Source organism: Squalius cephalus (assembly GCF_949319135.1).
Source record: "Squalius cephalus genome assembly, chromosome: 4".
NCBI lineage: Eukaryota > Metazoa > Chordata > Actinopteri > Cypriniformes > Leuciscidae > Squalius > Squalius cephalus.
Genome location: NC_137125.1, coordinates 51,788,124 through 51,802,094, shown reverse-complemented (window position 1 = coordinate 51,802,094; position 13,971 = coordinate 51,788,124). Strand labels below are relative to the sequence as shown.

At 34.6% G+C, this 13,971-nt stretch overlaps 1 protein-coding gene across 1 annotated transcript in view; it reads left to right on the top strand.

Moving 5' to 3' along the window:
- Positions 1–12,942, top strand: part of LOC307157952 (fatty acyl-CoA reductase 1) — a 34,099-nt gene extending 21,157 nt beyond the window's left edge. The window contains exons 3-12 of the mRNA XM_079869997.1: positions 221–396; positions 2,171–2,350; positions 3,756–3,933; positions 4,785–4,829; positions 5,498–5,616; positions 5,799–5,866; positions 7,874–8,045; positions 9,170–9,299; positions 9,529–9,656; positions 10,814–12,942. Of these exons, the coding sequence (XP_079726123.1) occupies positions 221–396; positions 2,171–2,350; positions 3,756–3,933; positions 4,785–4,829; positions 5,498–5,616; positions 5,799–5,866; positions 7,874–8,045; positions 9,170–9,299; positions 9,529–9,656; positions 10,814–10,976 (1,359 nt within the window). The 3' untranslated portion in view covers positions 10,977–12,942. The remainder of the gene's footprint in view (positions 1–220; positions 397–2,170; positions 2,351–3,755; positions 3,934–4,784; positions 4,830–5,497; positions 5,617–5,798; positions 5,867–7,873; positions 8,046–9,169; positions 9,300–9,528; positions 9,657–10,813) is intronic.
- The last annotated feature ends 1,029 nt before the right edge of the window (positions 12,943–13,971 follow it).

Here is a 13,971-nt window from a genome sequence, read left to right as displayed (position 1 = left end):
CTTTTTATTTATTTAAATTATTCTCAATGTTGACCCTCATTAGGTTTTCAAATAATACAGTATTTATTTTATTTAAATTAGCATAACTGTAACATGCTACCCACATTGTATGAGTAGTTCAGTGAATGTAATGATTGATAATTTCATATTATTGTCATGTTTTGTGGTGATATAATGATATCAATCAGCATTGACATGAGTGTGTGTGTTGGTTTTGCAGCTGTTTGACCGGGTGCGTGAAGATAATCCTGAGTTTCATCAGAAGATCATACCCATCAGCAGCGAGCTCACACAGCCCGGCCTGGCCATCAGTCCAGAGGATGTACAGACACTCACTTCACATATCAACATCGTCTTCCACTGCGCCGCCACCATCCGCTTCGACGAACCACTGAAGTGAGTGACAGGAGCCTTACAGACACGCCACAACATTTCCAGAATATTTGCACCGTGTGTCTGAAGGGAGTCATCATTCAGAGAGGGATTGACAATCATCTTACATGGGGACGTCAACTTGGAGTTCAGATAGATAGATAGATAGACAGACAGACAGACAGACAGACAGACAGACAGACAGACAGACAGACAGACTGGTAGGTAGATAGATAGATAGATAGATAGATAGATAGATAGATAGATAGATAGATAGATAGATAGATAGATAGATAGATAGATAGATACATAATGGAAAGCATAAGAGACTTCTTTTAAAAACATTAATAAATCTTACTGACCCCAAACTTTTGATGTATGATGGCACATGAAAGCGACACTTGTTAAAGACGGTTCAGGAATGAGAGAATCAGAGGGAAAAGATGCAGAGAGAGAGCACATACTTCTGCTGAGTCGTGTATCTCCGGCTGAGGAACAGATGTTCACACTGCTGGAAGAACGAGGGATTTATTAGTGAACTGCTGACTCAAGAGCATGAAAGGTTTCATCGAACCCACAGATCCTCCTCTACTCACACATCTGTTCCCAGGAACCTTTTGCATCATTTTTATCTTAAGGAAAATAAAAACAGCATTAGTAACAGAATGTGTTTTAAGAATGCAGTAGTTTGAATTAGTCTTCAGCAGCATAAATGCCCTCTGTTATTTTAGTATCATTGGTATACTATTGTAGTTTTTATAAATAATTTGTGTAAATTAGTTTTTTTTTTTCATTGTCATTTATTTTGTCACAGACTGTACAATAATGATTATTGTGTAAATTTTGCTCTTAAATGTCACACAGGAAAAAAGCTTCAGTGAGGTTCTTAAGTCCCGCCCATCCGTAAAACCCCACTGGACCTCTAGGTTGAAAAATCGTCAATGCAAGTGAATGTGAGAAAATAATTATTTTCTGGTCCCGTTTGAATTGTGCCATGAATGTGAACATATCTTGTCTGTGAATTTTTAATATAATTTTTCATGTTACGAGTTTGACAGTATATTGTATGATTCTTTGGCTAGCAGTTGTGGACATAACGAGAAAGACTACATGTCGCCTATGTGACGTCACCCCATAACACATTTTCCCTCCACTTGTCAAATCACGGTGCTAATGCTGCGATAATCTATGGAGACAGATCGAGATGCCTGTGTGTTTTGCACCCAAATGTCACCATTCAAACCAACTGGGCTGTTCTTTCTTCAGATTCCCGTATCAAACGCGTCGAAAGCAGCGAAGAGTTGTAGTCCACAAAGTGCTCTCACACAAAGTCTAACCGTATCAAACTTCTACCCGCTAAATTGTAGCATTCTTCACACGAAAAATTATATAAAAAATTCACAGACAACATATGTTCACATTCATGGCAAAATTCAAACGGGACCAGAAAATAATTATTTTCTCACATTCACTTGCATTGACGATTTTTCAACCTAGAGGTCCAGTGGGGTTAGCCGAAGGGGCGGGACTTACCAGCTCTATAGAACTATAGTGTTCTTGACTCAATTTTAAAGAACCCTTTTAGCCAAAAAACAGTTTATTTCTACTGATAAAGTTTGTTTACGTGTTGCTTAATTCATAAAATGTAATTAAAAATGAATTAAAACTAAATGCATAAAATGATCCCATGATTGGAACCCCTAAAAGGTTCTATATATGAAGTGCCTGATGTCACGGAACCCTTGAAGGTTCCATATAGAAGCTGTTGTTCCGTTTGTAACGCTCATGTGTCCCGCAGGCATGCCTTGCAGCTGAACGTCATCGCCACACAGCAGCTCCTCTCTCTGGCTCAGAAGATGCAGAACCTGCAGGCCTTCATCCACATCTCCACGGCCTACGCCAACTGCAACCGTAGACACATCGATGAGGTCATCTACCCTCCGCCGGTCGAGCCAAAGAAGCTCATCGACTCTCTGGAGTGAGTTCAGTTCATCATCATCATCATCATCATCATACAAAACTGAATTACTGAAACCACAGTGTATTCAATATCAAAGTTACATTTACTGCACTGATATTTTAGTATCATTGAGGCACTTTTGTGGTTTTAATATTTTGAATAAGTTTTTGTATTTTTTATTAGAATTTAAAGCTTTAGTACTTTTTGTAGCATTGTTTTTTTTTTTTTTTTTAATATGCCTATATAGTTTTTATTAATTTCTATTTCAGCTTTAGTTTATTTTAGTACATCAATTTAAACTAAATTAAAGGATTAGTTCACCTCAAAATGAAAATTTCCTGATAATTTACTCACCCCAGTGCCTTCCAAGATGTCCATGTCTTTCTTTCTTCAGTGGAAAAGAAATTAAGTTTTTTGAGGAAAACATTTCAGGATTTTTCTCCACACAATGGACTTCAATGGCAACCAGAATGTTGAAGTTCAAATCAATGCCGTTTCAAAGGGCTCTGGAGTGCTTCAAAGGGCTCTGCACGATCCCAGCTGAGGAATGGGGTCTTATCTAGCGAAACGATCGGTCATTTTCTAAAAAAACAAAAAAATGTATATACTTTTTAACCACAATTGTTCATCTTGTGCTGGTCTGCGACACGACACGCATTGCGTCATCACGTTGGAAAGGTCACGAGTCACGTCATCTATCGAAGTTATTTGTCTGTGTACTCCGGTTCATAAAGGTAGGGAAGGGTGAAAAATTCCATCTCATTTTCTCCTCCAACTTCAAATCGTCCGACATCTTTGTTTTAATTTATTATTATTATTTTCTTCTTTTTTTTTCGTGACCTTTCCAACGTGATGACGTAATGTGTGGTGCGTCGCAGACCAGCACTTTTTTAGAAAATGACCGATCGTTTCGCTAGATAAGACCCCATTCCTCAGCTGGGATCGTGCAGAGCCCTTTGAAACGGCATTGATTTGAACTTCAACATTCTGCTTGCCATTGAAGTCCATTGTGTGGAGAAAAATCCTGAAATGTTTTCCTCAAAATACTTAATTTCTTTTCCACTGAAGAAAGAAAGACATGGACATCTTGGATGGCATTGGGGTGAGTAAATTATAAGGAAATTTTCATTTTGAGGCGAACTAATCCTTTAAAATGAGAAATGTGTCCTATGCAACTAGCCGAAAAAAAAAAAAAAAATTTATTTATATGTCTTTGTTTTTTTTCCTCTCTGAATTTTTCCTCGGACTCTTGTTTGAAACCCCACTGGTCATTGCATGTCTGATTTTCCACGTTATTTGACTCTGACAAGCCATATTGCATCTGAGCGCTGATGTTTTGTCTGACACACTGTACTGACCCTGAAGCAGAGCAGTGATTTATCTGCCTGTCATCCTTAACTGACGTGTGTGTGTGTGTGTGTAGGTGGATGGATGAAAATATCATCTGTGACATCACACCGCGCCTGATAGGTGACCGACCCAACACGTACACCTACACCAAAGCGCTGGCGGAGAGCGTGGTCCAGCAGGAGAGCGGCAAACTCCACATCGGCATCATACGACCCTCCATCGTCGGAGCCAGCTGGCAGGAGCCCTTCCCCGTGAGTGATGGATCTGCTGTCAGACGCTACACCGGAATAGTTTACAACTTTGAGAGCTCTGGGACTTTTCTGAGCGATGTGGCTTAATGGTTAAAGATCTGGGCTGGTAACTCAGAGGTTGTAGGTAATGATTGCATAAAACATAGGCATTTCTACATAGCAGAATATCATAAAGACTTTTGAGGTAGGGTTATAAAAAAGTTAATTACTTGGAGAAAAAAAAATCTATATATATTATATATATATATATATATATATATATATATATATGTTTGTGTGCATATATAAACTTATTTTATTTTAGAAATTCTATTATTGTAAAACTAAAAACAAAATCTAATTATATAGACATATTTAAAAAACCTAATAAAAAAAAAAAAAACACATCAAAAGTACCAGAATTTTACTCAAATTAAAACAGAAAACATAAAGAAAAATGTTAAGAAAAATGTAAGTACTAAAATAACTAAAAACTAAATCAAAATTGTAAAAAATATTTAAAAAGAAAAACACAACAAAATTACTAAAAACTAACTAAAATTAATATAAAACAAAAAATTAAGATAAATCTAATTTGGAATATTAACAAAACCTATAATAGGTTTTAAAAATGAACTTAAATAAAATTTTAAAAATGTAAACTTATTTTTTCAGCAATGTTTCTCTTTTCCGTTTAATTTAAGTCCTAAAATAACAAAAACTAAAAACAAAATCATAATTATATAGACGTATTTATATATAAAACAAATTAAAATGACAAAAACACAAACAAATTACTATAACAAATTATAATATATAAGAGAAAATATCAAAAATAAAACAATTGCCTCTTTCTGTTTTATTTTTTTCAGGGTTGGATAGATAATTTTAATGGACCAAGTGGTGTTTTCATTGCTGTAAGTATTGTCATATTTTATGCTTCATGATGTGTTACAGCAGAACAGAGCAGTACAGAAACATATTGTATCATAGTTTTCTTCCGGGAACGAACACGTCACAATATTCCTCATTTAAATAATTCATACGCAGAATAAAGGGGCGGGGCCTGGTTGAGTTAGTTAGTAGTGTGTTGAAACTCTTGGCTATGGTAAAGGGCAGGACATTTCCCAAACACACACGAAGCGCTCGACCAATCACAGCACACTGCTCCATCCGACCAATCAGAGCACAGTGTGCTTTTCAGAAGGAGGGGCTTCATAGAGACAGGAACTAAACAGAGCGTTACTGACAGACTGGGAAGAGAGGAGCTGCAACAATGGAGAATATGAGGAAAAATCATGTGTGTTTTTTTAACATTCAAGCATGTAAACCTAGTAGAGTCCAAAAACAAAATCAAGGCTCACTTTAACATCCAAAAACATGACACTCTTGGCACAATTCACCTCCTCACATCTCTCGTTGACCTAAGCAATGAAAACAATCTGCTCTTCTTTTTAATTAGTCTGCATTTCATTAGCCTCCTAAACGCCTCTGTGGACCTAACAGCTAAACTAAGGCACATGGTGCTTCTGGCTCCAGTGGCATCCTCTTTGAATGAGCGTGTGTTTTCTGTGTTTGGATGCAGGCTGGGAAGGGCATCCTGCGCACCATAAGAGCCAGTAATGACGCTGTGGCGGATCTGATTCCCGTAGACATGGTTATAAACCTGACGCTGACTGCTGGCTGGTACACCGCGGTGCACAGGTACACCTGCAGCTTTCTCTCCTAACCGCTTTCATTTGCTTATGTTAGACCTGCAGGTGATTAAACGGAGAGAGACGTGGAAGATTGGCTTGGATAATCCCTCTGCGTTTATATATTTACATTGGGGAAAATATGATGATGAATCACACTGTGATTTCCTTGTTTTTATCTTTGCATTTCAGACCGAAAACTGCACTTGTGTACAACTGCACAACAGGAGGCATTAACCCCTTCCACTGGGGAGAGATCGGTGCGTTACATGCTTCTCTAACCTGCACTGTATATGGGTCATTGACGAATAAGATTTTTAAAAGTGTAAAAAAATAGAATGGATATATAACTATATTTGAAACCATTTTTTTTAGTTTACCTAGGTGTTAACAATAAGATTTTGTGGTTTGTACAATCAATTAACACTGTTTTTTGTCATTTTTTACAAGATGGAAAAAATGTCACCAAAAAAGTCATTCGGTTTAACCACTGATTTGAAAGTTAAAAACTGATTTGACATTGATGTTGAGATAGTATATAGTGTGTACCACAGAAGAAATATTAAAACAAATTATCACTGATCTGATTGGACTACTCTAAACACTCCTACATATTCAAGTAAAACATTGCACAGGGAAAGGAGAAAAGGGGAAATGTAAAAAAAAGAGCCTTATCTGCTTTATATTTGTATTATTGTAGTTCCTTTAGTTATTAAAAACAATATTATTCCATTTAAATATTTACTATATCGGTTTTACCGAATGACCTTCTGACACTTCAAAATCTTTAAAATACCTTTATATGTAGTAAAATATAATTAAAATCTTTTGGATTCAGTAAAAGAGATCAAGTTGTACTACCTTACATACTTTGGATGTTATATATTTGTTTTTTTATTATTATTAAGGCCTTTGGACAAAAAAAATGACCCGTCACGTCATTGACCCATAGACTGTAATCTACATGCACTGTAAAAATGTAATTACATAATTGCAGGTTCATTTACATTTGCAAATGGAAGAGTCAAATGCATGAATAGTTATTTTGCATTTCTAATCCAGCTCTGAGTTCAAAGGTCTTTAACTTTTGGCAGCATGATCAACTAAAGAGTCAAAGGGGAGTTTAAAAATCATATTTGACAAAGTTCCATGTTTATTCGTCAAGTCAATTGTAACATTATAAATGTGTTTACAGTCACTTTTGATCAACTGAACGCATCCTTGCTGATTTAAAGTATCTCTTAATGACCCTAAACTTCTGAAGGGTAGTGTATATTATTTTATAGAAGTAAAAATAAAACATCTGTAGAAAAAAATTATATTATATTTTACTTTATTATAGAAATAAATTAGCTATAGAATTTTTTTTTTTTATTGATATATACGTAAAATATGTATAGAAAAAATATATTATATGATTATATTATGTTATATTATAGAAAAAATTAGTGATAGAAAAAATGGAAATGATAAAATAAAAAAATAAAACAGCATGTTTTACATTATTATGTTTATTATTATGTAAATAAAAATAATAAATAATACATTATTATATTACATGATTATATTATATTATAGAAATAAATTCACTATAGAAAAAAATAGAAATTAGAATAAGCGCATGTGTTATTTTATTAGTATGTTTATTATTATGTGTATTATTATTATATTAAACTAAAATGTCTAAAAGGAATATAAATATTATATTATATCACACTGGAAGTGGAATGTTCAAGTTGAGGACATTGCATTGTGGGATACAGTATTCCTCTCAGTGTTTTGGTTGTATACGTAACATTTTAACTAATGCACTACTTTGTTTAAACGATAGCACATAGTATATCATTCGGATCATAGCCACTGTATGCGCGGTGTATGTTGATGCCGCAGGGCAGAGCAGCTGGAGTCTGGCATTGCCATGGTAACAGCAGAGTGTGCGGTTACCATGAGCAACATCTGGCTGCCAACGTCACCATGCCAACAGGCAGAAGCAGATTCCAGTGAGGATCTTCCTCTTCCTGTAAGCATTTCTCAGCCGTAGGATCATGATCATGGCGATTATGCATAATTATTAGAGAAGAAAATCGTGATCATGATTAAAAAACAGTTAATTGTAACTAATCTCGTGCTTCCGTCATAGTGGTTTGATCACAGTGTGGAACGCTGCCATGTGACAGCAGTAAAATATCATATCTGCAGTGCCATTAAGATGTTACATAATAACTCAAGCTCCAGTAAGTATGACTGAACACATATTTGCGTTGCAGAGCATCACGTGATGTCCTCGTTCAAAAGGAATCCTCTAGAACAGGCTTTCCGTCGGCCCAACGCCAACATCACCTCCAACTATCTGATCAACCAGTACTGGATCCTCGTCAGTCACAAGTTCCCCGCGCTCATCTATGACCTCTTCCTCAGACTGTCTGGGCAGAAACCACAGTGAGGACAATTACATAATCATTTCTGTTCTGTTCTGATAAAAGAGCATGTATCGGTGATAGAAAAATGAGTTTTCTGTGTGAATGTGTTGTAAAGTGCAATTTATTCCTGTGATCAAAGCTGGATTTTCAGCATCATTACTCCAGTCTTCAGTGTCACATGATCCTTCAGAAATCATTCTGAAACTTTTATGATTATCTATGTTGAAGACCGTTGTGCTGCTTCACATTTTTGTGGAAACCATGATACAATTTTTTTCAGGATTCTTCAATGAATAGAAAGTTCAAAAGAACAGCATTTATTTGAAATGGAAATCTTCTGTCACTTTTGATCAATTCAATACATTCTCGCTGAATACAAGTATTATTTATTTTAAAATCTTAATGATTCCAAACTTTTTAATGATATTGAATATTATATATAGCCTATATTATATAACTAAAAATAAAAAAATATATAGAAACCATATATTATTTTATAATATTATATTATATAGAGAAAAATAGAAATTAGTAGACAAAAATGGTGCTTATTGTTAATATTGAAATAAAAATATAATTAATTATTATTCATTATTATATTATAAATATCATTTAATATGAATAAATATCAACAGTATTTAATACAATATTATATTATATTACATAAAAAATATTATCCACAGGAAATATAAAAATTAGAAAAAATAAACAAAATGTTTTAGTAATAATTTTTTTTATTATTATATTATTAGAAACATGTATTGTTATTTATTGAAATATAAATATTATTATTATTAATCACTATACTGTTATATAATACTATATATTATGATTATTAATATAACCCTAACCCTAAAGAAAAAAAGCTAACATTTGAAAATATAAAATAAAACAGCATCTATTGTTAATGTTGAAGTAGAAATATTGTTATTATAAAAACAAGTGTGTGTGTGTGTGTATATATATATATATATACTGTTTATACATACAATTATAATATTTACATAATTATATTTCTTATAATATAATCATAACTATCATTATTTGTATTATACTTATACATACACACACACACACACAATAATAGAGTAATTGTCATTGGTTGTTCAGAGAGGTGCTGAGTGTGTCTGTGTTTTCATCCAGAATGATGCGTATTTTCAACCGTTTGCACAAAGCCATCGGTCTTCTGGAATACTTCAGCAGTCAGGACTGGGAGTGGAACTCTGACAACCTGAACATGCTGATGAGTCACCTGAGCGCCGAGGACAGGAAGGTACACACACACACACACACACACACACACACACACACACTCACACACACACACACACACACACACACACACGCACACACACACACACTCCCTCACACACACACACAAACAGATGCACAAACACACACACACACACACACACACACACACACACACACACACACACACATGCAAATACTAACATTTAGAGAGGATATACAGTGTTGAATTCATCCTTATGATCTTTCAGACCTTCAACTTTGACGTTCGCCAGCTGAACTGGCCGGAGTACATCGAGAATTACTGTATCGGCACCAAGAAGTACGTTCTGAACGAGGACATGTCAGACATTCCCGCCGCCAGACAACATTTGAGAAAGTACGTCCAGCTGAAAAATAATCCAATCATTTATGTGCTTCAGTCTTCAGAGGTCATACGACGGCTTTTTATCACAGCTCACACCACCTATATATGAAGAGTTCAGATGCAAAAGCCTCTAAGTGCCATCTGAATTTTTCTTCTAGAATGATCATTTTTATCAAGCTTGTATATTTAAGTTAGGGGATTTCACTTAAATGACAATTAATAGGTAATTTGCATTGCCATTTAAGTGAAATTATTGAACTTAAATATACAAGCTTTATAAAAATTATCATTCTAGAAGAAAATTTCAGATGGCACTTAGAGGCTTTTGCATCTGAACTCTTCATATATATATATATATATATATATATATATATATATTTATTTCCAACAGTTTAAACATAAACAAAACCTACATCAAAAGACAAATAAAGAAATAAATTAAAGAAAATAAAGCTTATTTTTAGCAATGTAAAATATTTCCTAAAAGCATTTGATATTATTTTCATCACAAACTTTTTTTTTTTTTTGCATTCATTTATTGCATCCAGAATATTCTCAAAGGTGATTCTCATTACTGTTATATAGTATTTTTTTTTATAGTATTACAGTAAAAATATAGGTAACACTTTAATTTAAGGTGTCACACGCTACTACATTAAATTAAATTTAAATTATGCATAGTTACAAGTAACTAAACCAAACCCCAGCTGTAACTCAATAGTAAGCACATGTAGTTAATATCACTCAGTACGTCACCTTTAAATAGTGTAACCAAAATATATACAGCTATCAGGGTTATTATAACTAAAAGTAAAATAAATTAAAACCATAAAAATAGCTCAACTTTGAATACACTTCAAAAACTTGAACTTATTTTATTTTAGCTATTTGCCAAAGCAACATTTCTCATTTTTACTTTACTTTAATTTGATGAACTAAAATAACTAAAACTGATATAATAATTAAAATGTATAATTTTTTTAATTAAAAAAAAATATATATATATATCATTGCTTTGTTAAAACTCCTAAAACACTGAATCCTGTCCATAGAGAAGAGGAAGGTTGATTAAACAGGAGTTCAGTCTGCAAGTTGATAGTCAGTAAGTGTGTTGGGTGTTTCATTTAATCAAAGTGCTGAATTATTAACTCTCTTCCTCCCGTTCTCAGGCTGAGAAACATCCGATACACGTTCAACACCGTTCTGCTCGTCTTCATCTGGCGCGTCTTCATCGCTCGCTCTCAGATGGCCAGGAACATCTGGTACTTCGTCGTGAGTTTGTGCTTCAAGTTCTTGTCGTACTTCAGAGCTTCCAGCACACTGACCCAATGACCGGAGCACACAGGAAGTGTGTGTCCCCGTCCTCCGAACACTTCCTCTTCCAGACAGGTGTCTTCAGCCATCCCACACACACACACACACACACACAGGTGTTTCTTTAGCTTTCCTCGCCGGCCGCTCGCCCCGACCCCCTCCTTCATGATTGATGCGAGTGCTATTTTTAAAGGTGTCCTCTTTTATAACGACTCTTCTTAATAACATTTATATATGCAACCACATTTTACAGTGTTTCTCCTTTACATTCTTGTCGCCGTCCAAAATCCGGAGAAGCTGCCTTTGTGTCTTCTGATGATTTTAGCCTTCTCGACTAAAGACAGTGTTTCGTCACAGGACTACAGGTCTTCGTCACTGATGGAGCTCAAAGCTTTTTTATCTTTTGATGGTTTGTTTGTGTCCTGTCTAATATCATTTAATCAAGCCGGAAAACTCTTGTACTGTGTGGTACTAAAGCCTACAGGAACATAGTCTAGCATTTTACCTGTGTTTTTGGTTTGGGTTTTGTCTTTTTCTTCAATGTTTTGTTTGCTGCATTCAGAGGGAAAGGCCACAGATCTGATGCATATTTAACACATTTTTCTTCACCTGTGTGGTTTATGTTTATGTATAAACACCCAAAATCAAAAGAAAAAAAAATCTATTCATGAAGAATAATTTTGCCTGTATTTAGGAACCAAAAAGGGATTTGTTTAACATTATTTTTATTACAATTAAGCACATTACCCTCAACTTGAATGCATCCATTATTAAATTTTAAATCAAATTGTATATAATGAATATATTAATTATATATATATATATATATATATATACTTAACTTTACGACATGTTCTCGACAGGTTTTTTTTGTTATTTTGTCTGTTTGTACAGCAGAAAACAATGAGTTTAACGTCAGTCTCTTTTTGTGAGCGTTAAATGAGGATATTTCTGTCTGCAGACGGGCATAAGAGCGGTTCATCGGTCTGTAAATATTCAAAGTATATACATATATTCCTTTTCCGATTATATATACATACCAAAAAATGTACAAATGTATATTTGCGAGGGTGAATCAAATGACTGGTTAGAACATCTATTTCCGGAAATGACTGAGGGCTTCCCATATTTTTTGATGAAAAGTGAAAAAGTGGAGAAAAAAAAGTGTCGAGTCTCTGTTTTAATGTTGTTTTATTTGTTATTAACCACTATTTAAAGTGCTCTGAATCTAAAAGGACCTGGAAACGTATTTCAGGAGAGAGAACATCCCTCACGAGCTTTTAAATCAATGACTTTTCAAGTTCTTGTGGTGTCTATGCAGCCTGTGCTTCTTCCTTAGATACGTTTTGTAGCTCTGTTACCCTTTGCTTTTTAACCTTTGCTCATTTTCTGAAGCGTATTTATTTACGTTTGCTTTGAAGATGAACCAAATATGTGTGTATTTATACAGTTTTATGAATCCACAACCCTGCCAGAGGTAAAATTGACGGCTAATATTCGATTTTCAGACGTGACTTTCATACGGCCTCATGATGATCAATTGACAGCACTATTTGAGGACATCATGAGCTTTCGTTTTTCTACACTGACTGCCCCCTGGTGGTCTTTTGCCAAATTGTATTTTTAGATTGCCGTTTTAAGACGTGTCTGCCTTCCTTCATCTGGTCTTTTGTATGTTTCACACAGTATTAATGTTTAACACCCACACGTCTTCCTCAGCTTACTTATCAATAGTAGAGAGATTATTGTAGAGGATTCTCCTGCACATCAGAAACATTTAAGCTCCTCGGTATCAGTAGAGAAGCACATGCACTCTAAAATCATTCCAGATGTGAAATAGGCTACCGTACACAGCCATTTTTCTACTAGAATCGAACACCTTGGTGTCTTAATAATAGCAGCCCTTAATTTTGAGCCAAGCTGAGCTTTCAAATGAAGCTTCTACTGCCAACGTGATCTTTACAATCTCAAGCGTTTCTGCTCTGCCACGGAAACATGGCCGACGTTTTTACAGCGCCGTTTGTGTGGTGAAATCCTGATGCGATTCAGCTGTATTGGGTTTGATCAGCTGGATTGCAGTAAAAAAGTTTTTTAATGAAAAATAAAGTCCCCTATTGAAAATGTTTCTTTCTTCCTTCCTTGTAACAAGTGCATGTTTGCTTCTTACACACGAGATGTTCACAGCAGTGAAGTGGCTGACATGGATTCTGACCTTTCTCTACTCAACATTTGTCTCCGTTGTGATGTCAAACGTGTACGGTCGAGGTCTTTGAATGGAAAACTGTTCTTTGATAAATTGTGTGCTTGACTGTTTGTTGCAAAGAGTTTATGAGAAAATAAACTGAAATGACCCAAGTTCATGTGTGAATGTCTTCATCACACTTAAACACATCAGTCTGATCAGTTTGAGTTTTTATTTCTGCCTACACTGTTAACTATTTTTTTGTATTTTTACAGTACAGTACTGGCAGCAAGGTTGCCAGCAAGTTACTGTATTTTGATTTACAGTAACTGTACTGTAATCTACTTTACAGAACACAAGATCAGTACTGTAAACTACAAAACAGTACTTTACTGTATTTTTACTGTATTTTTGTAATGTTTCTGCTTCTGCTGTAATTAATTATACAGTATTGTACTGTAATATCTATATTGATACATTATTGCTAAATATTATAATTTTCAAATTACTAATAATGATAATATTATATTTATATAATATGTAGTTATTACAGTATATACATTTACAGGTAATAATATTATACGGCAACTTCAGAATAACTGATGAAACAACACAAACATGAAATAATGTGATAAAGAGTTGATGCTTTCTCAGAATTGGCATGTGACACTTGCTCTCTATTTAATTTGACCTGCAACACATTTTTGAGTTGTCGAAAATGCTAGCATGTTTTTTGTGTGACTATTTCTTATTTAGGATCATGAAGATGCCTGCAAAGTTGCAACACCCTGAGGTATTGTATGAAACTCCATGAAAAATGGGTCAGGTTTT